The sequence below is a fragment of the Lipophrys pholis genome (assembly GCF_963383615.2).
Source record: "Lipophrys pholis genome assembly, chromosome: 1".
NCBI lineage: Eukaryota > Metazoa > Chordata > Actinopteri > Blenniiformes > Blenniidae > Lipophrys > Lipophrys pholis.
The window spans coordinates 22151203-22178717 of NC_137635.1; the positions used below are offsets into that span (position 1 = coordinate 22151203).

General features: G+C 44.9%; 2 protein-coding genes across 6 annotated transcripts in view; one reads left to right on the forward strand and one right to left on the reverse strand.

Moving 5' to 3' along the window:
- Positions 1-19332, forward strand: csnk1db (casein kinase 1, delta b). Of its 3 annotated transcripts, none has more exons than XM_080487624.1 (10): positions 11-438; positions 2855-2965; positions 6170-6318; positions 6458-6686; positions 6803-6973; positions 7058-7206; positions 10813-10981; positions 13225-13364; positions 13615-13685; positions 17527-19332. In XM_080487624.1, the coding sequence occupies exons 1-9, from the start codon at positions 363-365 to the stop codon at positions 13645-13647; spliced, it is 1227 nt and encodes a 408-aa protein (XP_080343750.1). In that variant the 5' UTR covers positions 11-362; the 3' UTR covers positions 13648-13685; positions 17527-19332. The 3 variants fall into 3 exon arrangements, with proteins under 3 accessions (XP_080343748.1, XP_080343750.1, XP_080343749.1); XM_080487623.1 differs by having other exon boundaries at positions 22-438; positions 13620-13685; positions 17527-19286; XM_080487622.1 differs by lacking the exon at positions 13615-13685 and having other exon boundaries at positions 1-438; positions 17527-19331.
- Positions 18600-27515, reverse strand: part of LOC308124538 (monocarboxylate transporter 4-like) — a 14020-nt gene continuing 5104 nt past the window's right edge. The window contains exons 1-6 of one of the 3 annotated variants that reach the window (XM_080487592.1): positions 23754-23904; positions 23428-23688; positions 23202-23345; positions 21081-21664; positions 20384-20564; positions 18600-20284 (exon numbers count right to left, since the gene is read on the reverse strand). In XM_080487592.1, the coding sequence (XP_080343718.1) occupies positions 20016-20284; positions 20384-20564; positions 21081-21664; positions 23202-23345; positions 23428-23650 (1401 nt within the window). In that variant the 5' untranslated portion in view covers positions 23651-23688; positions 23754-23904 and the 3' untranslated portion in view covers positions 18600-20015. Of the gene's footprint in view, positions 20285-20383; positions 20565-21080; positions 21665-23201; positions 23346-23427; positions 23689-23753; positions 23905-27515 lie in introns of those variants that run through there. The other 2 variants (XM_080487591.1, XM_080487593.1) reach the window with 2 other exon arrangements.

Below are 27515 nucleotides of genomic sequence, written 5' to 3' on the forward strand. Positions count from 1 at the left end.
GCTGTTGCTGGGGGAAGTGACGTCACAGTGGAGCGACAGCTGTGAAGAAGACGGCACTGAGAAATGGATCTGCGTCCCAATAGGAGTTAGCTGGAGATAAATCCGTCTCCATCTTCACCATCGAGGCTTTGATCAACCTCACGCAGGGACGACATAAACTACGCGTTTCACACGACCGACTGATGGCGATATTATAAGTTTCCGTAGGCGGTAAAGGCAGAAAAGGGATGGTGAAATCGGGATTGTTTTGGACGGATTTGGATTGTGGCGGAAGGGGGACCTGTGAATTCCGGCTGTTGTAAAGCTGTCAGGGAAGGTTTCCGTCACTCACCTGGAGGGGAGGTAACGACAGGTACCGAGCCATGGAGCTGAGAGTGGGGAACCGGTACCGGCTGGGTCGGAAGATCGGCAGCGGATCGTTCGGGGACATATATTTAGGTACGTAAATGTCCGCTTCTGTTTGGTCCTGGTTCTGAGCTTAAGTTCTGGTTCTGAGCTTAGGTCGTGGTTCTGAGCTTAGGTTCTGTTTCTGAGCTTAGGTCGTGGTTCTGAGCTTATATCCTGGTTCTGAGCCTCGGTCGTGGTTCTGAGCTTATAGCCTGGTTCGGAGCCTCGGTCCTGGTTCTGAGCTAAACTCCTGGTTCTGAGCTAAACTCCTGGTTCTGAGCCTCGGTCCTGGTTCTGATCTAAACTCCTGGTTCCGAACCTCGGTCCTGGTTCTGAGCCTGGGTCCTGGTTCTGAGCAAAACTCCTGGTTCTGAGCTTAGGTCCTGGTTCTGAGTTTCGGTCCTGGTTCTGATCTAAACTCCTGGTTATGAGCCTCGGTCCTGGTTCTGAACTAAACTCCTGGTTCCGATCCTCGGTCCTGGTTCAGAGCCTCGGTCCTGGTTCTGAGCTAAACTCCTGGTTCTGATCCTTGGTCCTGGTTCCGAGCCTCGGTCCTGGTTCTGAGCCTCGGTCCTGGTTTCTTAGCTAAACTCCTGGTTCTGATCCTCGGCCCTGGTTCTGAGCTAAACTCCTGGTTCTGAGCCACGGTCCTGGTTCTGAGCTAAACTCCTGGTTCTGACCCTCGGTCCTGGTTCCGAGCCTCGGTCCTGGTTCTGAACCGGTTCCATAGCTGTCAGGGGAAGACGGATTATTCAAACTAACTTCTCATTTCACCGACTTTGGAAATAAAGGACCGTGACCCTTCATTGTCATTGAGAAAATGCTGACACAGCATGGAACTCTACCGGAGGAGGAGGATGGAATATGGTGAGAATAGTGAACCTGGGTCATGGTGAACATATCAGACTCCCTTCATGGTCTCACATTAAACCTTGGACATGACTCCAGGAACTATATGTGTCCACTGTTACACGTCTGATACCAGTTTTCTCACGGCATTCACAGCGAGACAGTGTCCCGTACACAGTTATATAATCTTTTAGTTGATCAAGGTTCTACTATCACTAGAATGGTCAACTGGAAATTGTGTTCTTTTAATGTTATGTTTCCGTGAGGCTCTCACAAGGATTTCACTTGGAAGTTCAGAAAATGTTGTAGTTTGGTGGTTTGACCACTAGTTTGTGCTGTGGTCATGTGTTCAGGCTGCAGTAAGACGGAGTCGTGCAGCAGCAGGAAGTAATGTTCTCCACCAATGTGGAGAGGGTGGTGTAACAAATGTGTAACACTCTCTGAATCCTCCATTGTTATTGTTCATCTCCAGTAAAACCTGTGATGTAAGGACGCCCTAAAGTCCAAGTGTCCCCTGAAGACAGGTGTCCTCTCTTGGAAGGGACGGGTCATAAGGGGCAAATTGTAGGAGCGGTTAATATTGAATGAACCAAACAACAAATATGTTATGGTGATTTAAAAGCACATAACTGAGCCAATACAAGATCTGTACAATATATATATATATATATGTATATATATTAGGGATGATCCGATCGGTAGATATCGGATCGGGGCCGATATTAGTGATTTGTGAGTGATCAGGAATCGGCAAATCCTGCCGATCACCCCGCCGATCTAAAAAAAAACAAAAAAAGAACGTGGTCCGCTACGTCACCTAATAACCAGAACAATCAGGGACTAGAAGCTCTGGTAGAGCTGCAGAAGCTAGAAGCAGGTGGAGCAGGGCCATAGACCTATAAAACTAGAGTTATATATCGTGGTTTATGTGCAGGAGTCTACTTCTAAATTTCTATGTGGTCTGTCTTCTTCTGCGTTTTTATTGTGTTTGGTGAGTCACAGCGCCCCTAAAGGCCTGGCATGTGTACTACATGCCCTGAAGCCTCGTGCGGAGTCGTGTTCATAGTGAGGTGTGGACGGTTTGTTGGGAGAAGGACAGGGAGGACAAAGATCGTTTTTTCGTCGTGTGGATGTTCCTCAGTTTACAACAACAACTAAAGAGAAAGCTTTAAAATAATGGATCAGTCCCCACAGGGGAGCGATATGGTGAAACAATACTCAATTCTGATCAATCGGATCGGTATCGGGGGCCAAAAAGTGTGATCGGGACGTCCCTACTGTGTCTGTGTGTGTGTGTGTGTGTGTGTGTGTGTGTGTGTGTGTGTGTGTGTGTGTGTGTGTGTGTGTGTGTGTGTGTGTGTGTGTGTGTGTGTGTGTGTGTGTGTGTGTGTGTGTGTGTGTGTGTGTGTGTGTGTGTGTGTGTGTGTGTGTGTGTGTGTGTGTGTGTGTGTGTGTGTGTGTGTGTGTGTGTGTGTGTGTGAGAGAGATGGTGATGATTTTCATATTCATGCTTTATTTAGGGTTTTGTTTTAATGTCCTTTGCACTTTGATGGGATGTTTTCCTGAGCTTCGATGAGGACTCATCTTTAAGTCCCTCTGTCTTCTTGTCTCTTCACAGGCACTGATATTTCAGTTGGGGAAGAAGTTGCTATTAAGTTGGAGTGTGTGAAGACGAAACACCCCCAGCTCCACATCGAGAGCAAGATCTACAAGATGATGCAAGGAGGAGGTGAAGTTCTGACATACGTGCACCACTCCTCATCTCCCATTGAGTACCAGGTGTTTCCTCCTATTCACATGAAACTTTAGCCAGCAACTTCTTGGGAATTTGACCAACATCCGAATTCAGCCAAACCAAAGCATGGAGGATGTCCCCTGAACACAGGCCTCCACTCTGCAGAGGGTTGTGAGGACAAGTTGTAGGAGCAGTTGATATTGACTAATGAAGAAACACATTCATTTCAAACCACATAACTGAACCAATACAAAGACATGTATTCAAAATAAAAGATGCAAAAAAGGGGAGCCCAAATAAAAGAAAAGTTTTGAGAATTAAATTACGTAAAACTAGTGAAATTATTGATCCATGCAGCAAGTCAATTTTACCTGATAAGAAATCTTTAAGTAAGATTCATATATCTAGATTTAAGATTATACCATAAAATCAGGGACTGAAAATAAGTAAATGACTTTTAAAACAATCCAAAGGTTCTGTCGTGTCTAAAAATAAGATTACATTTTTGCAAGTGCCATCTAATTTGGCGTGTAATAGAGATAAAGACAAAAATGAATATTTAAACAATGATACATACAAATATTTACACCTGGAATTGGAAAGAGACATTAAGACAATATAACCATACAATATTGTACAAATGTGAGCCTGAAAAGTAAATAACATGCAAAACAAAACATTTGTCCTACAATGGAGCCGTTGTCATGGACAACATAGGAAATCATCAGGCTCAACGTCGCTCCCAGTGGATGGACGGCGCCTTGCATGGCGGCTGCCTCCATTAGTGTGTGAGTGTGTGATTAACGATGTTGAGCACTCCGGGACTACTCACGCAGTTGAAAAGCAGTGTAGAAGTGAATTCCATTTGCCATAATCCCAGATCTGATTTACAGAGCAAACGTAAATTACATGGAGTATACGTGAAACAAACAGTTTATCAGTCGTGCAACCTGACACCATGTTGTGCCACCGACCGTGAGCAGAAGACGTCTGTGATAACAGAGTAGTGGGGGATTCTCACCAAATTGCATTTTGTCATGTCTGTAAGGATTTGATAGACTAAACTACTAAAACAATCTTTCTTTTTTATTATGTATCAAACTATGGCATGTACTATTGTCTTTGCATTTAATGGATTACTCTATATTTTATGACAACATTTCAACCTAAAAGTTCATTCCCGTAACATGTCTGGACTTTTATTTTTTACATTAAACCCAAAATTATCACACTACATTCCCATAATTTAATATGCATATATATGCACCCTTTAACTGGCAGTGTTACCATTTTGGGCCAACTATATGTGAATAATAATCTTTTGGGCCAAGTACACGTGTCCAGAGTATGAACAGTAACGGAGATATTTGGCTCCATTAAAATGATAAATAAAGTTTTTTGTCCCAAGATGCATTGTGTGGAAGAGGAGGTGCAAAATGGCTACCAGGTAAGATAATTCCAGTTCTTCCAGGAGATTGGAATTATATACACCCCTTGGTTCACTACTATTGTTCATTACCATAACAGGGTATATTTAAAATAGTTTTGAAGATAATTATTTTATATTCTGTGGAAAAGTAACTTTTCTAGAGCCAAACTGTTGGTGAAAATCTTCCTGCTGAGTCATGCTCACGGTGCTCAGGACTGCCAGTCATCACCGTAACGCTCTGCAGTCATTACCGTAACATCTACTGGCTGTTACCGTAATGAAATGAAGTGTTACGGTAATTTATTATATATTTATAATCAGGGCTCCACATTTTATGGTCGGCTCTCCAGGGCAGTGGTTCCCAAAGTGGGGTCCGGGGACCGCCACAGGTCCTTGAGAGGGTTCAAGGGGTCCCCAACTTTTTCTAGAAATTTGACCTTTTTTTTTTTTTTGAGAATTTTTTAAAACCTTTGTTATAAAGTTTTCTGTAAAATTCTGATTGAAGTTTGATGAAGTTTTTCCTCAAGTTTCAATTTTTCCTATTTTGGCTGGTATTGTAGTTTTTTTGTTTGTTTATTTTTCATTAAAAAGTACAGGAATGGATGACAGACTTGTTACAAACATGCTCAGGAAATTATGCTGAACACCACATTAATGTTCATTTTGCCGAAACTATTTCTGAGCATGTTGTTCATTCCTGTGTTTTTTTTTATGAATTTTAAACAAAAAATAAAACATTGCTAAAATGGCTACAGCTAGCTCAGTACGAGAGTGAATGTTGCTCCAGATCACACTGGATATATTTGGAATGAGGAATTATTTGAAATATACTTGTATCAAGACCTGCGGTATTCTATGTTAGATAACTTTTGTAATTAAGATCAGGAGACGTGGCGAAACAAAGAGCAGCCAGAGAAGCTGCAAAGGCAGTGGTGCAGAAGCACAGACAAAAGATATGCAGCAATCCAGACCTTTTAGAAGAATACTGAGGTGGTATTGTATTGATTATTACGTTGTATTGATAGTGATCACCTTACACATTCTGTTATCACTGTTATGAATTGCTCTTAATTAAAAAAATTATTGTATCCATCATATTGATTGTGGTTGCATTAAACCTTATGTTATTCTGTGATGAATTGCTCTTGATTCTTTTCTTTTTTTTAATACCATCTAATCTAAATAATGGAAAATGCGATTGCTGGTGAGGAATAAGTTCCGACAGCCCGACATTAACTCCCACCTAAAATGGCTAAAGTCAGTTAGTTGTATCTCATCCGGTGCACATGATTAGAACGAAACTGAGCATTTTAAGGGAGGCCTGCTTTATTTAAACCTCATAAATCCTAACTGTTGAATGGAGAGTGAACGCCATGGTGAGATCCAAAGAGATCGTTGCAGCTTATGAGTCTTAAGTAATTTAAAAGGATCTCAAAACAAAACAAGCAAAGTGGAGGACAATCAAAACAACTGCCAACATGCCGAGGTCTGGCTGTCCAGGCAAGTTTACCCCGTTTACCTGGAAGGCAAAATAGTTTTCCTGCAAAATGAGTGCCGCAAGCTTTCACGCAGCCAAAACAGTCAGTAGAAAGTGAAGAAGGTTGAGCAAACCACTGAGAACACGTGTTATCTCTTATACATTCTCTTTAATCATGGCAGGAAGGTGGTCCTGATACAAGCACAGCCTGTTTGACTCCTTTAGCTTCACGTTCAAATGTTGAGTGCTCTAGTTCCAGTCATTGTTATTGAGTGTTGGCCTTCTTTTGCAGTGGGAATTCCAACGATAAAATGGTGTGGAGCAGAAGGTGACTACAATGTGATGGTGATGGAGCTGCTGGGGCCCAGCTTAGAAGATCTCTTCAACTTCTGCTCTCGCAAGTTCAGCCTGAAGACGGTTCTTCTGCTGGCTGATCAGATGGTGAGGCTGCTTATTCACACACAGTGTGCAAACAGGAAGGGAGAAACGACTCTAATATACCATCAGTACTTCAGAATCCAGTTACAGTAATGACAAAGTAAAGACATGAACTCTCCTCTTCTGCTGGTCTCCATTACAGATCAGCCGTATCGAGTACATACACTCAAAGAACTTCATTCACAGAGACGTAAAACCTGACAACTTCTTGATGGGACTTGGAAAAAAAGGCAACCTGGTCTACATAATTGACTTTGGATTGGCTAAAAAGTATCGTGACGCTCGCACACACCAGCACATCCCGTACCGTGAGAACAAGAACCTGACTGGGACTGCGCGCTACGCCTCCATCAACACACATCTGGGGATCGGTACAAAACAGCATAAAACTGTTGGAGTTCATCTTGAACATGATGAAGTCTTAACTTCAATGTGGTAATGACTGGCATTCATATCTATTCTCCTCTTATTGTTTTCCGTCTTTCAGAGCAGTCAAGACGAGATGACCTGGAGTCTTTGGGTTATGTCCTTATGTATTTTAATCTGGGTTCCCTCCCCTGGCAAGGACTGAAAGCAGCTACCAAGAGGCAAAAATATGAACGGATCAGCGAGAAAAAAATGTCCACCCCGATCGAGGTGCTTTGTAAAGGATACCCCTGTGAGTGTGAACATAAAACTTCGTATTATGCCATCATGAAGTTGTAGATATGTTGAAGTTGACCAAAGTTTTTTCTCTTTGCAGCTGAATTTGCCACCTACCTGAACTTCTGTCGTTCCCTGCGCTTCGATGACAAGCCGGACTACTCGTACCTGCGGCAGCTCTTCAGAAACCTCTTCCACAGACAAGGCTTCTCTTATGATTACGTCTTTGACTGGAACATGCTCAAGTTTGTGAGTACTTTTCACCATTTGTAAGACATATTTGTGACCGACAATGACTTTGTGCAAGTTCCTCATGAATTCAAAAGTAGTCTGCTGTGCCGTTTGTTTTTGTTTTTTTTAAAGCGAAACCATTTCATACATTAATTAGCTGCTTTTAAACTTAACAAGACCTGTTAGTTTGATCTTACTATTGCAACACCACAATAGGGATGGGGCCGAACCCATCCAGTATCGGTACCGGGTTCCGATACCAAGGTTATTCATGGATCAGAGATTTCTGATCCATGAAGCCTCGTCTGCTTCACTGTTGCTGAAATGACTCCACAGTGTTTCCCTGCAGCCGCTCTGCTCGCTGGCTGCAAACTGTGGACTGGATTTCCTGAAGGAATGTTCGCGAAGCCGTAGTCCAGCAGGGCGGCGCTCTGCAGCCAGACCTCAGCGTTTTCAAACTCCAGCTCTTGGAGGAGAACAGCACTGACATCAGAACAATGACCAGCAGCTCCTCCAGGCTGTCAGCAGGCGACTCACACCTCCGTGAAGCTGCGTCCTACTCCACGCTAAACTCCCTGAAAGTGGTTGGAGCTGCGTTAGAGCTGGACTTTGTTGGTCAATAACAAATCAAATCCCGTACCTCCTCCTCTTCCTCCTCCTGCTCAGTCAACATTTTTTCTGAACCATAAAAATATTTGAAACTTCAGGGTTAGAATTAGCGCACGCCCTTCCTGCTCCATCAGACTGTTCCTCTGTGGAGCATGCCTCTGTAGGAGCAGTATTTCACCTGTGACGGCCGATGGCTCAGTCCACTGTGTGTAGGGGTGCACTGTTTGTATATTTGTGTGTGTGTATATATAGTGGTGAATGGTTAAAATAATCTATTGTATGTATTTTTAGTTGTTGTGATATTTTTGTTGTTAATTTGGGGCATTTATTATTCCAATATTTTAGTAATGTTAATTTCGGATGGTTTAAATACCCCTTGGACTTTTGGTTCAGCCCAGCCAGTCCTGATTGGCCTAATTATGGTGGGGCTGGGCTTATTTAAAAAGGCATGCATTCTGTGGCTGAGAGGACAGAGAGAGTGAATCTGAGTCAGCCAGCTTGCTGTGAGGCTGGAGGTGAATGTTTTTTTGTATTCGTGGAAAAAGGACATTCTCAATAAAAGGAATCTATTTTTGGAAAACGCAGACTGACAAAATGTAGGACTAAAATCCTACAATAACAACAATTTGAAGACCATATCGAGAACCACAGAGTGCAATATTCTCTCCCTTAAAACTAGGGATGTCCCGATCACACTTTTTACCCCCGATACCGATCCGATTTTTCAGAATTGAGTATCGGCCGATACCGATACTTTCCCGATCCGATACTCACATTACTATTGCAGAGATACTCAATAGTGTATTTTTGGAGCAGCTAATATGTCTGAAGCTAAAAGCACTATTAGCAGAAGCTTTGTTTAGCTAGAAATTATTGTAAAACTCACTTATTGAATCAAAATTCTTCTCAGAACGACTTAAGAACTTATTTAAACTTTATTCAGTCAGAACAACAAAAACCCAGTTACACTCTGCAGTCTTGTTTCTCTTATTTATCTTAACTTAAACTACTTCATCTGGATTTTGTGGCAAATAAATCACTATGAACACGGCTCCACACGAGGCTTCAGGGCATGTAGTACACATGCCACGCCTTTAGGGGCGCTGTGACTCAACAAACACAACAGACCACATAGAAATTTAGAAGTGGACTTCTGCACATAAACAGAACCACTATATATAACTCTAGTTTTATAGGTCTATGGCCCCGCTCCGCCTGCTTCTAGCTTGTAGTCCCTGATTGTTGTGGTTACTAGGCGACGTTGCGAACGTCAGTTTACGGCAGGTTGCACACGGGGCTCGCTTTACAGCAGCTCACGTGAAAAAGCTTTTTGTTTTTAGTTTTTTTAGATGATCGACTGTATTTGCCGATCACTTACAAATCACCAATATCGGCCTCGATCCGATATCTACCGATCTGATCGGGACATCCCTACTTAAAACCTGTCAAGTTGTTTTTAAATTAGGGGTGGATGTATGGCAGAAAATCACGATTTTATACCGATTCTTTTTAACATTGATTTTTGAGTTTAATTTGCAGTTTTCTGAACATTGCAACCAAACCATTCCCTGATGTAAAACAGCCCCTTCAGAAAACAATTCAAGCCAAAGAACCTTTCTGAACACATTTTAATTTGTATAATTTGTGCAGTTTTGCCAATGTGGAAAAAACATAAACATACCAGAAGTTAAATACTCTGATAAAATGACTCTGCGCCTGGCTTTTGAGGTAGCCTTCTCATGACCAGTGAAACATGAAAAGGAAACTATAAATGCAAAACAAAATATCAAACAATTCAAATAATACTTAAGATTTATTTCAAATGTGAAAAATTTAAATATCAACTGGTATAAACTTAGGCAATTCTTCCAAATATTATTTGTTATTTCGACAGAATTTAAGTACTAAAACACTAAATACCTTATAGAATAGAGTCAAATAGAAATGCAAACTTAAGTAACTGAGGATATTTCATTTCATTCCATATTTTATGTTGAACATGCTTAAATTGAAATATTAAAATCAACAGTGCACACCAATAAACCAAAACAGTAGTAGAATAGAATCAAGTCCAAAAAGGAGTCCATAAATCAATATTATATATTAGCACTATTAGATTAAAGCAAATTATATATTGAAAAGGTATAAATACCTTACACATTTTATGAATAATATATATAGCAATGTACAATCATGATTATAGAATGATACTATTGGAAATATAACAAATAAAGACAGATACATGTATTCTAATACAATAGACTAAATACTTGTATACATTCTAGACATGTATATACACATACAGTACCCACATGTAGAAACAGTCACATCTACTACACAACTGAACTGCCATTGACTTCTTCATCTGAGGTTTCCTCTGAAAGTACAGCCAATTAAACAATGAAACTCCAATGTGGAGAACCTGATAATTAAAACTCCAACAGCTTTAGAACCTTGTACTGCTCAGATATCGGACACAGTTTTCCCTCCTGATGAGGAGGAGGTGCGTTATGACAGATTACGTCTGAACAGCCACGGGCTGATCACAGTTGTTGTCGTTTTGTCGTCCGGGGAAAAGCCGAACCGTTTCCACACGATGGAGGTGGAGTTTCTTTTCAGGACCGACTCCCTGTTTCTCCTTCAGCCTCGCCTCCTCGCTGCACTGCCAAAACACACACGCCCGTAATTCACTGTGATTGGCTGCTCAGGAGCACAGGAATCTTCTGATGCGCCGGCATAGAACTGCAACATATAGAGTGGAGTAGGTTCTACATGTTGCAGCTCTACGCTGCAGCGCTGTGTTGTACAGGCGATTGTATGATCTCTCTGCTTTTACGATCTCTTCCTAACCCAGCTGTTCTCAAATGATGACCCCCCCTTGCTGTTTTCATTAGAACGGTCTGGCCTGAACCAGAACCAAATGTGCTGCTCCAGTGTGTGTCCACAGACGTGTTGCGATCACCCCGGTGCTGTTTGGATGTCGTCTGTGTGTCACTGAGTTATCTCACTCCTCAGGGGGCGAACCGCGCAGCAGAGGAAGCAGAGCGGGAGCGTCGGGATCGAGACGACCGGCTGAGACACAGCAGGAATCCCGGAGCCCGGGGAATACCTGCTGCGTCGGGACGACCCCGCGGGACTCAGGATGGAGCGCCACCGACCCCGCTGACCCCCACGTCACACACCGGTCAGTCAAGCTTCCTCAGCCTGTCTCCAGACATCTTCACCTGATGGATGTTTGCAGTCTGTGTGAGGTCAGCTGAGACGTGGAGTCTCTGGGACCGTGCTTCCATCTTCTGAGGCAGGAACGAGGGCCACAGCCCTGCATGCCATCACTGTTCCCCTGCTCCACACACCTGAATGGCTTTTCCTACTGACTTTCACTTCCCTGTGCTCACTCAAGAGTTGAGGTGGAATTTGTTGCTGTCGATAGGTTTTCTCCCAGGCAGAGTGCACAGTGGACGCTAAGGTTTTTGGCGCCTTTTACTAAGTTGACCTCAGAGTAATGTTGGTAGTTCTGAGCATGAAACGCTGCAGGTCCTGCTCTCTGCTGCTCGCCACCTGATCTCCTGTTGACCACTGCACTCTGGTGTTCACACCCACGTCTTGCGACGTGACACATCATTGTTACGAGGTCGTCTCACAAAACACAATCGCGGTTGAGTAACACAACCAGCTTGCGGGAAAGTAATGGTAATCTAATTACTGTTTTTGCAAAAGTAATCCCTTACTGTACTTGCATGAAAAAAGTAATTGGTGGCCCAAAAACCGAGGATCAAACTGAAGTGAACTGTGGGCTGCCGGTGCAGCTGCACTCCTAACATGGTGTCATGTTAACTTGGGATTTAAGGGGTTTCAGTCTCTCGGTCTTCATACAAATCCTTCACACAGCCTCGTCATCATTCGCCGACTCTCCCTGGTCAGTTGGGCCAAACCTGAAATGCTGCCAAATTTCAGAAGGTGTTTTTGATTAGTTTTTGTGAGACCAACTGGCTTGATGCATGGCTCGCCATTTTCTCTTCTCTTCCTCACGTCTGAGCCCGCCGCTCCTAAATGCATGAAGAGGAAACACTGGATTATGTTTTTCTGCTCAACATCCAACTTCTTAAACCCAGAACAGGTCCATATCGTCGACGTTGCACCAGTCTTCTTTACGGGTGCTGCCTCCTCCCCTGTAAGCGGCTTGCAGCCATGCTTTCAGCCAAAAGAGTTGTGGCTTGATGACATCATCAACATGCGCTGTCGCGGTAGTCCAGTGTTGTCACAATCTGTCATTGCTACCTTACACCATTTATACCAGCCACCCCGAGTACAGACCACGGTTTTTGTCACCAGTTGACTCGAGGTTCTCCTACACATTCAAAGCTGTTGGTCTTGTTCTGGGACTAGAAGTTTTCTCACTTGATGTTGTACTTGCTTCCGACTCACCTGCCACTGGCATTTCCATGGCAAACCAGCGAAGGGGGTAGAAAGAGCAGAGCGTGTTTAACCAGCAGTGCAAGCACAGCGCGCAGCGGTGTGGAGGAGAATTGTTTGAAACCAGATGAACCCTTTGAGAAGGGAGACCAAACAAATAGGCAGTCTATTAGTAAAATGACTTGTCCAATTAAAAAAAGTGCTGGCTTAATTTTCATTGTTGAATACCTCGACTGCGTGGACTATTTGCGGCAGCACTGGACGGGTGTTGACTTCAGGCAGATGGAGATTACCGGGTCTTTAAAGGTCTTTCCAGTGAATCTGTCCCCTCTTTTCTAAGGCCTCTGCAGGGACTCATCTTGTCCTCAAAAGGCTTGGTAGATTACGTGAGTGTAGGCTGGGCGATTCGGCCTTAAAAAAATAAAAGCTATGATTTTTTTAAAGAAAAATTTGAGTTTCGATTTGATTTTGGATTTATTGTCTGAATGCACCTAAAAATGAGTGCAGAAGTCAGATATATTGCTCAAAGTGCAACTTTATTGCCGCTATTGTCCTCAGAGCTAAAATGCATATAAACAATCCCAAAATAAAAAGTAAATAAGGTTCAGTCATTCAACAAATTAGCTTTAATCAGGTTTAAGCAAAAGTGCAACAGCAACTATGGAAACCCGTAAAGGGATGTTAGGATGTTACTGTAAAATGTGGAAAAACTGCAGGGGGGGGGGACCTTGAATTTGCAAAATAAAAAACTTTAGCTACAAATTCGATAAATCGTCTAAATAGATATTTAGCCCCCCCCTACGTGAGAGGTGTGTGTGTTCACCTGGTCCAGGTGTGTAAGAACCTCCAGAAGCAGCCCTGCTTTAACGTCTTCACATTGTTGGAGCGGTGCGATCACCCATATACTTAAAGTTCATATATAGTCTTGTTAGTGCCAAGTGATGTTTGTATATTAAGTTTTCTTAAACCCAGAAACTGTTTTCTTGCTGACGGTGGTGGTCTCTGTGGTTTCAGCCAACACGTCGCCTCGACAAGTGTCCGGTATGGAGCGGGAGCGGAAGGTCAGCATGCGGCTGCACCGCGGGGCCCCTGTCAACATGTCGTCCTCAGACCTGACTGGACGACAGGACACGTCCCGCATGTCCACGTCACAGGTACGTGACCCACTGAGCGCACTGTGAAAACCATCATCAGAATATGTGAAGAAAAGGAGAATCCGTTGAGAAATGAATGCAGAAGATTCTGGTGTGAGGAGAGGGACGGACACAGATCCCGAACCGTTCTGTCTTTATGCTGACGTCTCCAGCAGAGCAGACTTGAGAGGAGTGAGGAGCTGCTCGTTGTCTCCAGTTGTGTGGTTGGTCTGACATATTGGGCCTTCTCTCTCCCTTCCCCCAACCTCAGAATAGCATTCCCTACGAGCATCATGCCAAGTAGACGCTCGCCACGTCCTTGTGTGACGGCGGCAACCCTGGGTGAGTCCTGCCCATGAGGCACCAGATGATGCATGTGTTTCCCCTCCAGTTCCACAGCCGGCTGTCCCCACCTTTAGTCCCCGTTCAGCATGTTCCTCACAGCTTCAATGCTTCCTGTCAATCGTTCAGTCGCACAGCGGCGGTCAGACCACAGGTCTGCAAAATGTTAAGACTGAGACGGTTTCACTTTCTACCACTTTTCACCAGGAAACACTAAACTGGAACAACCAAACCTGTTTAACTTTAACATGATGCCAACATAGCTCATGCAGTTGTGTGTATAGAACAGAAAAACATCTCAGGACTTGGAATGATCGTTTTCCTTTACTGCAGTAGGCTGGATCAACCATTCAACCGTTCTGTCTTTTCAATAGAACATTTAGACCTTCAACTAGGAGATGAGAGTCCTGTTCAAAGACATCTGCAATGAAAAACCAAATTAAAAGGTTTATTTTTCCACATAATTTAGTGAAAGCTTCATGTCATCTCTACAGGTGGAAAACTTCAGAATAAAAGCAATCAGATTAAACACCACCGAGAAAATATATTCAGTTTGTCACCAAATGGCTGAATGAGATTTTTATTAGAAATGTATAGAGACAGAAAAGCTCCAGGATCACTTCCTGAAACTGCAGGCCACAGAGCAGAAGATGAACGAGTCAGCGGACTGCTTGACCTCCCGAGGGACAAACAGGGTCACAGCTGGTGGGAATGAGGTGCTGGTTGTTCCTGCAGCGCTCCACTGCATGTTTCTGTGTTCCTGAGAACTGGAATCCAAAATGCATCCGAGTGCTTCATGACATTTGCAATGTAAAGTCTCTGCCCTTTAAATGAGCTTGGTGTTGCTTGCTGCTGGTTCTCTGTGTGAGAACCAAGTTCCCCCTCACGCAGCTTTGCCTGATGCATTTCTCTCAGTGCACTCAACACGTGTGCATGAAGCTGCTTCTTTCCCACTAATGTTTGAACGGCTCATCTGTCATTCCAGAACATTCCAGAAAATGATTTAATTAATGTTAAAGTCTGTAGGAACCCCAGGTTGCATTTCTCAAATGTTTTTCTAATATTTGGATCAAAATAATGCCTAACCTGTAAGAATCTATAGAAATCGTCTGGACCTAATCCATATCTTTTCTGTAAGAATTAAAAAACTCATGAGTGCCCCCTTGTGGATAAGAGAGTAATAGGTTGTAATCTAACCCGACACTTAAACCTTCCATCAAGGGCGTTTGGTCTGAAGTCAGAATCGTACACACACCACCGTAAGATTCTGATTGTGTCTGCACTGCGGGCTTTTCCGTTTTTTAATCTCTTAATTGCGGCTACAATTTCTCCATTAGTAATTTTTGAGATTAGCGTCTTATTCTGGTCAATTATGACTTTAAATTGAATGAGGATAAAAATGAGTCAATTTCAATAGCTGAGAATAGAGTTTCTGGTAATACTCCTCAAAACTGTGTGGTATTTGTTCTCGGGTAGTTTCAGTTTGGTTTGTTTTGGGATGTTTAATTTTGAAAATTGTTTCCTCTTCCTGTTTCTTTAATCTATAAGACAAAAGTGTAAGTGTTTTCCCACCAGTATGGTAGTATTGTTGTTTTGTAAAAAGAAGCTTTTTTTGAATGTCCTGTGTGTTTGTCTTTTATCTCCTCCTTCAGAGAAGAGGAATAATCTCTCTCTAATTCTTTAATTTTATTCTCGAGATCTAATAATTTTAGTTTTTTCAGTTTCTTTACAGTAGAAGAAATTGTGATAATTTTCCCGTGAAGCTTTTAAAGCATCCCATACTATGCTGCTGAGACGGCGTCGTCGTCATTGTATTCTAGATAGGATCCAATTTCAAATTTCAATTTATTCATGATTTCCTCGTCATTCAGAATATTTGCATTTAATCTTTATAGAGTGGATTTTATTTTGGCATTAAGGTTAAGGGACAGATATACCGGATTGTGTTCCTATGTTACAGTTTATCAATCGAGACATATCCTTTTTAAATATCCAGAATAAGTCTATTCTGTAGTGACCATAGTTCGCCCAGAATAGTGTCGTCACGCCCTGTCGGGTTGTTTTCCCTCCATACATCTACTATTCCCACTTCTCTCATGAGATGATTTACTCTTTTGTAAATCTTTGTGTTGTCGGGTTTGTAAATGCCGTCTTTAAGCTCCTTGGTGACGTCTGGTTCATTAATAGAGTAAAAAGTCATTTCCCTTTTGAGTATGGTATGGTCTGCACAGAACTCCCTACAGTCAGTAACCGTCCCAGCACAAGTGTTTTCACTACGTCTGATTTTACCTTTATATTTACCTGTCTAACTTCAACCTTTGGTGCTTTGGGTTTTTCTGTCAGCACAACCTCACCTTTGTGGTTCTACAATCCTTTATTCATTTGGACATAGTGGAGGAACACACGGGACATAAAATTGCAAAGAATATACGAAATCCAAATGGGAACAGTTTAGATTTAGTTTTTATCTTGGAGACACGAGCATGAAATAAAACATGAATGTCCATATCTTAGAGTCCAGTGTTTCCGTATGCTGAGGAATTGGCTGATGAAGAAGGAGGTGTTGTGATCTCTTCTGCCATCTTTACAGACTTCATAATCTTCATTTCCTAAACATGTCATGCGGTGAGACGGCCAATGGGGCTATAGATGTACATGCATAGACTCAACCTGCATAGTTCTAACGTGCGTAGGAAGCCTTTCTACTGAGGATTGTGCATAAGGGGTTCTGGTGTCAGCAAGGCGGCTGCTTCCTGCTACGTAATGAGGAACAAGGCCACTGCCGAGCTCGCAGGGTTAAAGGTCTCGGTGCTGTCTTCAGTCCAGACCGTCCGTCTTTCTCTGGCTCGCTGTGAGAACTGTCAGAAAGTGGGAAGGAGGTGACTTGTGTTGTGGTTCCAGTTGGACTGTGGGCTTTGCTTTACCAACGTCTACCTTCTCCATGTTTCCAAAGCATTTCTCGGTTATTCTGTCCCCCTTGTTCCTCATTATACATCCTGAAGCAAACTGGGATGTGGTGGTTGAGAGGCGATCAGATGGAACCCGGTGCCTGAGCGCCGTTGTTGTTGAACTCGGTCTGTAATGTAGGCGGCGGCGCTGGTGTTCCCACTGAGGGGAGCATACAGGATCATGTTTCCTCACTCCCTTAAACTCAGACGACAAACCTCCAGGTCTCCAGGCAACGAGGACTTCCAGCGCCCACAGAGACCCACACTTCTGTTTCCCCCAAACGTTCTGTCGGCTCGTGTGAGCGAGAGTCTGTGATGTTGAAGCGGAGCCGCCACGGCGGAGGCGTGACGGCAGAATTTAACAGACGACCAAAAGGTCCAACATGACAAATAGATTCCAGCTCCTATTCTGCAGGATTCAAAGTGTGAAATTGTCCTTCACATGCATGGCGACTGCCTCCACTGGTGTGTGATGGCAGAATGTGAGCAACAAAGGGAAGTCCCAAACAAGTCTCTATAATCCATCTCCCGTTGTGTTTCATTAGAACATTTGGATTTGGGATGTTTGTGCTGCCATGTCACTGGTCTGACCTCCTCCAGCTTCTCTCTACTAAAATCATTCTCTATTTTACTTCATATAGACTTTCTGATAAAAGGAGCTGAAATTTGTGACACATTCTTCTTTCAATTTATATTTCTAACAAGTATTTGGAATAATATTCAGGCCATCATCAGGGGTATCGTCTCTTTTCTATTGAAAAAATTAAATATTTAATCGGTCACTATTTGTTATCAGAATTATTTATTCCCCCCCCCCCCCTCGAGAGAACCACCCGTGGGACCCGGTGTTGTGCTGTTTGTTGACCTGCTGCCCCCTGCTGTGCCTCCTACAGATGGTGTGTGGAGTTTCTCCTGCTGGCCTCCACCTCCTCGCTCCTCGATGAGTTTCCCTCCGAGCACCACTGAGCAGCGACGCTCTGCTTCTGCACCTGGGAGGACACCAGCAGCTTCACCAGTGACTCCTCCTCCTCTGAACCTTGTACAGTGTTTCTTTCTTTTTCCCTGATGTGTTGGTCGGAGCGCCACATTGAACACGGAGGTTTCTGAGGAGGCGGCGGCTGGTTGGTACGAGTCCGTACTGCCAAACCCAGAAACCCCAGTGTGTATGAAGCTTCTGTTTTAGGTACGTGTTCAAAGAAAGCAGACGTTCCTCTTCACTTTTAGTATTTGTCAGCTCTTGAGTGGAAGAAGAAGACGAGACTAGTGTCTTCTGCTGCTGCAAGCTCCGCCTCCTCTCGCCCTGGTTGTTATCTGGACCGAGACCTGCTTCTCCTGGTCTGGGTCTGAAGCCGTGCAGTCCCTGGAGTCTTTACGCTTTGGTTTCGGACTGCTCTGATCAATCAGCATTTCCAGCAGCCAGTGGAGGTCCACTCGCGTCCCGGTTGTCCCGGTCCACTCGCGTCCCGGTCCCCCCGCGTCCCGGTCGTCCCACGGCGGTTGCCTGACCTGTTTCCACGCCGGCTCCAGTTCAGTTTGTTTCTGTTCATTCCTGCTCCACATTTATTGAAAGGCGATATGAAAGCAAGCCGGTCAGTGAGGGTTACTATATTTTCCACTGTATTTGTGCTCTTAATCTGGAAATAAATTAATCACTTGTATCTTGTTGGGATTCCTGTTCATGCAGCCACAACAATGTTATTTATAACTGACGAGAGCTGATCAGAACAGACACGAAACCCAGTCTGTGTGGATTCGACCTGCTTAATCTGCTGTTGACCTCCTGGATTGTAACTTTGAATATAAAACACAACCAGTATTTATTCAGCTGCCTGAGAAGGATTCCATGTGTTTAGTTAGTCCGGACGTTCATCCTCCACTTTCCACCAGCAGGACTGTAATGCATGCCGTCACGTCTAAAGCTGTGGTCTTCAGCTTTTCCCAGTCGGATCAATAACCTGGTTCTGTTCGGTCCAAAAGGCAAACTGGCTTTATTCCTTCACAGAACATGTTTATTAGTAAAATCTGTGTTTTGGTAGTTTGATCAGAAGCACACAAAGACATGTTGAACATTATCACAGCGTGGGAGACGAGGTCATCAGTGCATAAAGACACAAAGACCGTCCAGTCCTCAGCAGAGTGGACGGACAGAGACGTCTCGAAGTCAGGTTGACATTGGTTGAACTGCAGAAATTGCTTTGGGATTGAGCTGCCAACAAATTTGAATAAGTGAAATAAAACAATCTATATTGAATTAGATTAAGGGTTTAATTTCACTGTACCAGAGTCTACTTTAGTCCAAAGTATTATACTTGCGTACTGGAAAACAGAAAACCCATTGAATAAAATGTGCGTCTGCAGCGACGCGTCTTCACTGAATTCTAGAATGAAGTACTTCATTAATCCCAGCTTGTTTTTAGAATGAAATGATGTATATATTTTCTACTTGATATACTTTGTGAATAAACGGTTTCATCTTGTCTTTTGTTGCACAGCAAACGTCCTTTTCAAGACTCGTCTTTCGGCTCGGAGTCAAACGTGAAGTTTCAACGATGAAGTCGATCATTTTAAAAGTGACTCCTGCATCAAACACCGCAGAGTTTCAAAGGAGGAACTGACATTGGAATATAATAAAAATGCCTCAGTGCAAAAACTGACTCTTTTAAACAGATGGAAATAAAATAAAAAACTGTTGAAATGGCATAATTTTCTAAAAGTAACTAACAATGTCTAAGGCTGCTGAAAACTGATCTAATAGTTCCTAACAACACTTCAATGACAACAGAAGCTCCAGTTGTGCTGAACGACAGAAATGTTTCTAGATTTTTGAACATTTTGAAGTTTTGTGGCTTCAGGTGAATTTGATTTAGTGTGAAATGGTGGAAAGTGTCTTTTCTGTCCCAAAGGTAGCAGACGTGTGATTTCAAAGCGTCCCCATACAGTTTGGACTTTCATGTAAAAGTCCTGATTCCTGCTGAAGAGAAAACAATAACCAGGTGTGGGTTCCTCCACGGGGTTCAAATGGGCCAATGGTTTCTTTTGAAATGTTTCCTGTGTTTTGTTTAAACACAAAATTTTAATTTGAAAGTTACAGAAGCCTTCAGGGCACTTCCCATTTCTACGTGACACTATTTAAAAGAAGGAAAAGAAATGTGGAGGATTACTGCCAACGAAGACACAGTTCATCCTCCACGCCTGACATGAGTTAAAACCCAACAATTTCATCCCATCAGCATGTGGCATGACGATCTCTCGCCATCTCCAGATTATTGATTATTCTGTGGATTACAGGTGCGGAGGCCGACGTCGGTTCCGCCGGCAGGTGAGTTGCACGTTTCCTGCGTTGCGTTGGTTTGCAGCTGGTCTCACGATGTCGTCTCCTCCTTCACTCTGAAGAGCGTTGTCCGTCCTCTCTCCCCTCAGACGACCCTTCGCCGGTAGGATTCACAACGGCGTCACCGTTTTCCACGTTTTCTCCGCGGTGAAGTCCCTCCCTCTCCGCGGCACACATCTCCATGTTGGCCTCCGGAGCGCTCTGCTGCCTTTTAATGCAGAAGAAGTTCCCCAGAAAGATGATGATGGCGGACAGGGTGACCTCACAGCCTGCCAGCAGGAACACGTGCATGTACTGCTTGGTGGAGTCCAGCAGGCGACCTGGTGAAGACAGCAGCGGTTAGTGGACAGCAGCGGTTAGTGGACAGCAGCGGTTAGTGGACAACAGCGGTGGATCTTTGGGTGTGGAGCGCTGCTGACCTGCTCCGGGCGGTCCCACCAACACGGCGATGGCCTCCATCAGCAGCACCAGGCCAATGGCACTGGGAAACTTCTCCGTCCCAACGATGGCCATGAGGACCTCGAACTGAAGCGCCCCCACCATGCCGTACGACATCCCGAAGAAGATGCAGAACACCACCAGACCCATGTAGTTGTCTGCCTAAGACGTGAGAGGAAGACATGAGGTCAGCGTGGACGAGGCCTTCAGCACCTCCTCCTAGCGTCTTTCAGCTCACTTCTGTCAGTGCAGCGGCTCGTCACCCTGAGACAATGGACATGGCCGGACTGCAGCCAACCCCTCTCACCCCGAGCACAAACCTTTTCAGCCCCTCCCCTCTGGCAAAAGGCTCCAGTCCATCAGGACCCCCGGTCCATCAGGACCTCCAGTCCATCAGGAACCCCGGTCCATCAGAACCGCCGGTCCATCAGTCCATCAAGACCTCCAGTCCATCAGGATCCCCGGTCCATCAGGACCTCCAGTCCATAATAATCCCATTGTCCTTTGTGTGCTCCCTCTCCCCTGACCCTTGAACTTTGGGATTATCTTTGTTTGGTGTTTGCGCCTCACATCAAAGTAAATTCCTCGTACTGTAGAAAAGTTTTATTTTGTAGCTCCCAGCAATAAGAATCTTAGTGATTCTGACAGGAGTGTGTGTGCTGGCCGGGTGGTGCTCACCTGTGACCCCACCAGGTCGGTGCATCCATTGAAGAGCATTGAGAAGCTGAACAGGTAAATACTTCTGGGTCGCATCCACTTGGTGCCGGCTATGAGTCCTGACGCTGGCCGTGCAAACATGTCGACAAAACCCAGGATGGTGAGCAGCAGTGCCGACTTGGTGTCCTCGTTACCGAGGCCTTTTGCGTAGTTCACCACGAACACGGGGGGCACAAACAGACCCAGCACCATAACAGACGCTGCCACTGTATAGATGACAAAACCTCTGTCCTTGAACACGCTGAAGTCCAGCAGCTTCTTCTTCGGCTGAGGTTTCTTTTCCTCCAGCACCTGGGGCTTGTTGGGCGGCAGCAGTGGCCTCATGAGGGCGCCACAAGCACAGCAGTTCAGCAGCATGCCCCCCAGGATGAGAAAGCCCCCCCTCCAGCCATACTGGTACTGCAGGATTTGACCCAGTGGAGAGAGACAGCACAATGCCACAGGACTGCCTGCCGCTGCCAGGCCATTGGCTAGAGGACGCTTCTCACTGAAGTACCGATTCAACATGATCAGAGAAGGTTGGAAGTTCAACGCCAGACCCAGACCTGCAACACAAGAGACAACCCACTCACAACCCATTCACAACCCTCTAAACAGCACCCTTCCTCATCCTTTCATTTACAGAGAGCCATAAAGTCTAAAATTATCAAAGGTTACAATGAAATTTGATTGAATTAGATTTTTCAGTAGTAATGGAGTATTAGTGATGTTTTATTGTGAATTATTCAGTTAATCCTATGATGGTACAGGATAGGCACAAATAAGCCTTGAGGCTTCAGCCTATTCCTTTTTCGGTTGCTGTCTGTTTATTTTGTAAAAACATGATTTTGTTTTTATTTTTTATTTTTAACCGAAATAAAGCATTCATTCATTCATAAAGGACTGGTCCCTGTTCTGGTCCCTGTTCTGGTCCCTGTTCTGGTCCCTGTTCTGGTCCCTCTTTGAGCTCAGTGCTACATTGATACTATTGATCAGAACATTGGTACTATTGATCAGAACATTGATGCTATTGATCAGAACATTGGTACTATTGATCAGAACATTGATGCTATTGATCAGAACATCATATTACACAGATTAGAACACATCACACACACTGTACTTAAAGGTACAGCACTAAATTGGTTCTAATCATATTTATCAGACATGTTCCACTTCGTTCATGTTCACGAGAACTCTTCAGTCCAGACTGAAGTTAAACATGGAGTTCCACAGGGTTCTGTCTCAGGTCCTATACTTTTTACTTCATACATGCTTCCTGTAGGGAATATAATTAAAAAACACTCGATGAACTTCCATTGTTGTGCAGATGACACACAAATCTATTTATCTATGGAACCTGAGGATAATAACCAACATTCTAAACTAGAAGCCGTCTTGAAGACATAAAGGTTGGATGAGCTGTAATTTCCTGCTCCTGAACTCTGATAAAACTGAAATTATTATATTTGGCCCAAAACATGTGAGAGAGAAATGATCTAAAGATCTAGTACCACTAGATGGTATTACTTTGTCCTTCACCTCCGTAATATTTCCAACATTAGAAACATGCTGACTCAGACTGATGCTGAAAAAGTAATCCATCATTAGTTACTTCCAGAGTAACTATTGTAACTCCCTGTTATCAGGGTGAAACAATAACTGCTTCAAAATGCTGCAGCCAGAGTCCTGACAAGAACCAGCATCAGAGATCAGCTCACTCCAATACTAACCTCGCTTCATTGGCTCCCTGGTCAATCTAAAAGAGAATTTAAAATCCTCCTTCTAACTTAGAACGCTCTTAACAACCAGGCTCCTCCCATGAGGAACCGGCTCAAGACTTTTCTATTTAATAAAGCTCCAGTGAAGCCGCTTCAGGCCACACTGGACCATTTTCTACGTCAGGAAACGAAAGTAATAGAAAAACAAATAATGTCAAATAATTTTATAGAACGTAAATATTTATTACTTTAAACTTCTGGGCTCTTATTTTTGTTCTGTTGTGGAGTTTTTATTTACACCACCCAACATTTTTGGAATTGTGGCTGTATTCTTCACTTCAATGTATTTGAATCTATGTTCAATGTTGTGTTGTGAGCCGACCTGTGATCACGCCACCGCAGAGGTAAATGTGCATGATGCTCGTAGCGAAGGAGGCCAGGATCATCCCCAGAGAGGCAAAGAGTCCCCCGACCATCATCACGGGCCGACAGCCAAACTTGTTGACCAACACACTGCACAGAGGGCCTAACAGAGCAGAACACATCAACTCCAGGTCCCGGCGTGGAGGGACCTGCTTCAATCAGGGAGTGGCGTGTTGACCAGGTACCTGTACCGTACAGCATGGCCAACAGGATGGAGGAGATCCAGGCAGTGTCGCTGTAGCCCACGTCAAACTCATGGATCAGCTCCTTGAAGAAGACACTCACTGCCTTTGGGAATGCGTAGGAAAAGCCGGTAATGACGAAGCACCCAGCCAACACCGCCCAACCCCAGCCGCCGTCTGGTGCCTTCACCCCAGGAGGTCCATCGTCCACCACCGCACCGCCCATTCTACCCTCAGTGCTGAGTTCAGGTCAGGGAGGAAACACTGTGGAAACACACACTCCAGTCACTGAAGCACGTGTCAAAGAAGGTCAGAGTTCAAGGTGTCACCTGTTGAACGAAACATCCTTCTGAAGAGAGGAAAGTAGGTCGTTGAGAGAGCATTAGAGTTCTGAGAGGAAGTCCAGAGAGACAGGATGAGGACGGACATGAGGACCGATGATGATGAGCTCCATGTTTGCAGATGACATTAGAATCTGTGCTGAAAGTGGAGAGCAGCTGGTTAAACAAATGGAAGTATAATAATAATAATAATGGCTTGGATCTATATAGCGGGTTTTTTTCACACTGACTCAAAGAGAGACCGTCCCACCAGTCCCACCAGTGATGCTAAGCTACGTTGTAGCCACAGCTGCCCTGGGGCTGCTGACGGAGGCCTGGCTGCCATTTTGCGGCAACCGCCTCCAACCACCACCAACATTCATATGAGGCAATGTAGGTAAAGTGCCTTGCCCAAGAACTTTGTTGATAGAGTGGGATTTGAACCGCCAATCCTCCAGTTATTGGACGACCGACTCTACCACTGAGCCACCATCGCCCCAGGACAAGGAATGGCGGTCATTAGAGACGGGACAGAAGACGTGTAAGTCGGAGGAGCAGAGGCAGTTCAGGCAGCTGTGGTGTCCAACACCTCAGTGAGACCTGCAGAGACGTTTGGGTGTGAAGGACAGTGAGCAGGATGGACAGGAGGAGAGCTGGTTAGAGACGAAGCCCGGGACGCCACCTTGAGATGGTTTGGACATGTGCCAGGGATGGCGTGCTGAGCGGTGGAGAGCACAGGGAGCTGAGCAGAGAAGGAATCCAACTCTAACAACATACCAGGGAAGGAATTCCTACGTTTCTCTTTCAGGAACTCTAAACACCAGAACATGTTTTTTTTAATGATTTTTACAAATAATCATTTTAAATGAATCTGAAACGTGATTAGCAGCACAATCTAAAACATTTAAGGCACAACCACGTCTTTAATCAACGTCGTAATAATTTATGTGATGAAAGGAACTTTTAAAATCAAAACCCTTCAGACTGTGATGTGATCAGATTCTGTCCTGAAACTATCTTTAGTTTCCATTTTTAATTTGTCATCCTGTTTATTGACACAAAGCCTGGACGCTGCTATTTAAACCTGCAGCTGTTTGTGGGGCTGTCAGCAGGAGGGACGGGATTGTTCCTGGACGGAGGAGATTACACTGACATCCATCACTCACACCTCCCATGCCCTCAATGTGTGTGTGTGTGTGTGTGTGTGTGTGTGTGTGTGTGTGTGTGTGTGTGTGTGTGTGTGTGTGTGTGTGTGTGAGAGAGAGAGTATTGGCAGTGAGTAGTAGCGGTGACATTTGGTTTTCCCCTGAGGTCTGTCCTCGGATCACTTTGGTTTTCTGTGAACTGGCCACCTCCAGGTCAGCAGGACAGTAATCCCACCTTCTAAATGCTGTTTAAATAAAATAGTACTTATGTTATATTAGTATTAATACTATATTGCTCACATCTATTTTGAAATAGTTCAGACATTAATGAATTAGAAATATCTGACCCACTGATTCTATTCATTTCTCACTTCCTGGTCAAAAACACGTTTGTAACCTGTCTTGTATTCAGATGATGCAGACGAACGCAAAGTACAGATACACTTTCTTCACATAAATGTCACTCGTTAGTAAAGTGGTTAGTATCGCTGCCTGTCCCGTGGAAGACCAGGGTTCGATTCCCTGACGAGGAGCCAGTGTGGCAGACGTCCACACGTCACCAAAGCATAAACCACACAGCAACAAGCACTGCTGCTTAGTCCTCCTGGTGCCCCGTCTCCGGGCCGCTCCTCCTGTATGTGCAGAGAGGGACTGCTGCCTCACCCCCTGTCTCAACTCTCTGCCTCACCCCCTGTCTCAACTCTCTGCCTCACCCCCTGTCTCAACTCTCTGCCTCACCTCTCTGCCTCACCCCCTGTCTCAACTCTCTGCCTCACATGTCTGCCTCACCCCCTGTCTCAACTCTCTGCCTCACCCCCTGTCTTAACTCTCTGCCTCACATGTCTGCCTCACCCCGCCTCAACTCTCTGCCTCACCTGTCTGCCTCACCTCACCTCCTCATCACCTCACCCCTCTGCCTGAACTCTCTGCCTCACCTCACCACCTCACCCCTCTGCCTCACCGCTCTCCCTCATCTCACCGCCTAAACTCTCTGCCTCACCTCCTCACCCCTCTGCCTCACCACCTCATCCCTCTGCCTCAACTCTGCCTCACCTCACCGCCTCACCGCTCTCCCTCATCTCACCGCCTAAACTCTCTGCTTCACCCCTCTGCCTCACCTCACCGCCTAAACTCTCTGCCTCACCGCTCACCGCTCAGCCTCACCCCTCTCCCTCATCTCACCGCCTAAACTCTCTGCCTCACCCCTCTGCCTCACCACCTCACCCCTCTGCCTCAACTCTCTGCCTCACCCCTCTGCCTCACCTCACCACCTCACCGCTCTCCCTCATCTCACCGCCTAAACTCTCTGCCTCACCCCTCTGCCTCACCTCACCACCTAAACACTCTGCCTCACCTCACCGCCTCACCCCTTTGTCTCACCTCACCGCCTAAACTCTCAGCCTCACCTCACCACCTAAACACTCTGCCTCACCTGTCTGCCTCACTTCACCACCTCACCTGTCTGCCTCACCTCACCGCCTCACCCCTCTGCCTCACCTCACCGCCTCACCCCTTTGTCTCACCTCACCGCCTAAACTCTCTGCCTCACCCCTCTGCCTCACCTCACCACCTAAACACTCTGCCTCACCTCACCACCTAAACTCTGCCTCACCTCACCGCTTCACCACTCTTCTGAAGTTTTTCTTTGACATAGTTTGATTTTATTACTCTTGCAAAACCCTCTTAGTCTTTTGATAAAGCAAAACACACACACACACACACACACACACACACACACACACACACACACACACACACACACACACACACACACACACACACACACACACACACACACACACACACACACACACACACACACACACACACACACACACACACACACACACACACACACACACACACACACACACACACACACACGCCCCTGCTGTGACCCATGAAACATTTCATCAGTGGTGCCAAGCATCACCAGACTAATTTAGGAGCACTAACATTTCACGTGCAAACACACACTTGGATCCTGACAAACAGGGGGGTGTGTGTGTGTGTGTGTGTGTGTGTGTGTGTGTGTGTGTGTGTGTGTGTGTGAGGATCCAAGCACAGCCACATAGAAGGAAAACAATCTCTGTCACAACCTTCCCCCCCCCGGCCAATCAAACATGTTCTGGAACCAAAGGACCAGGTAAACTGCCGACACGCCATTAACCACACGCTGGGTCTTATGTTCTATTGGTCTCTGTCCGAAACACAAGTCTCTTTTTATGAAGGTGACTTTAATCCTCTTAGTTCACAATAATAACTATTATTATTATTACTATCCTTTCACTTCCATTAAAAAACATCAAGCAGCTCATGGTCAGTGCAGATGAAGGTTCTGTTCCGAGCCGAGCCGACACTAGTACCTATTTTAATATCCGACACATTTAACTGTGCCAAAGTCTCAATCCAGTGAAACCCAGTGCCACGATGGTCAGGGCCGAGTTTAGAACCCGCCACATAAAAGATAATAAAAGTTTCTCTCATGTGCGACTGAACGGAAGGTATCGGGACATTTGGTCATTTCAGCTCACCACCAACGGATCACCAGCTGACTGTGTTGACTGAACCCATGAGACTCCTGGAGGCTTGAATGGGTTCCTGTCAAGAGGTCTGGAACCTGCAA

Coding starts and splice junctions, on each gene's coding strand:
- csnk1db (XM_080487622.1), top strand. CDS start 363: ATGGAGCTGAGAGTGGGGAACCGGTACCGGCTGGGTCGGAAGATCGGC. Junction 6,974..7,057: donor GCTTTGTAAAGGATACCCCT/GTGAGTGTGAAC, acceptor TTCTCTTTGCAG/CTGAATTTGCCACCTACCTG. Junction 13,365..17,526: donor CCCGCATGTCCACGTCACAG/GTACGTGACCCA, acceptor TGCCTCCTACAG/ATGGTGTGTGGAGTTTCTCC.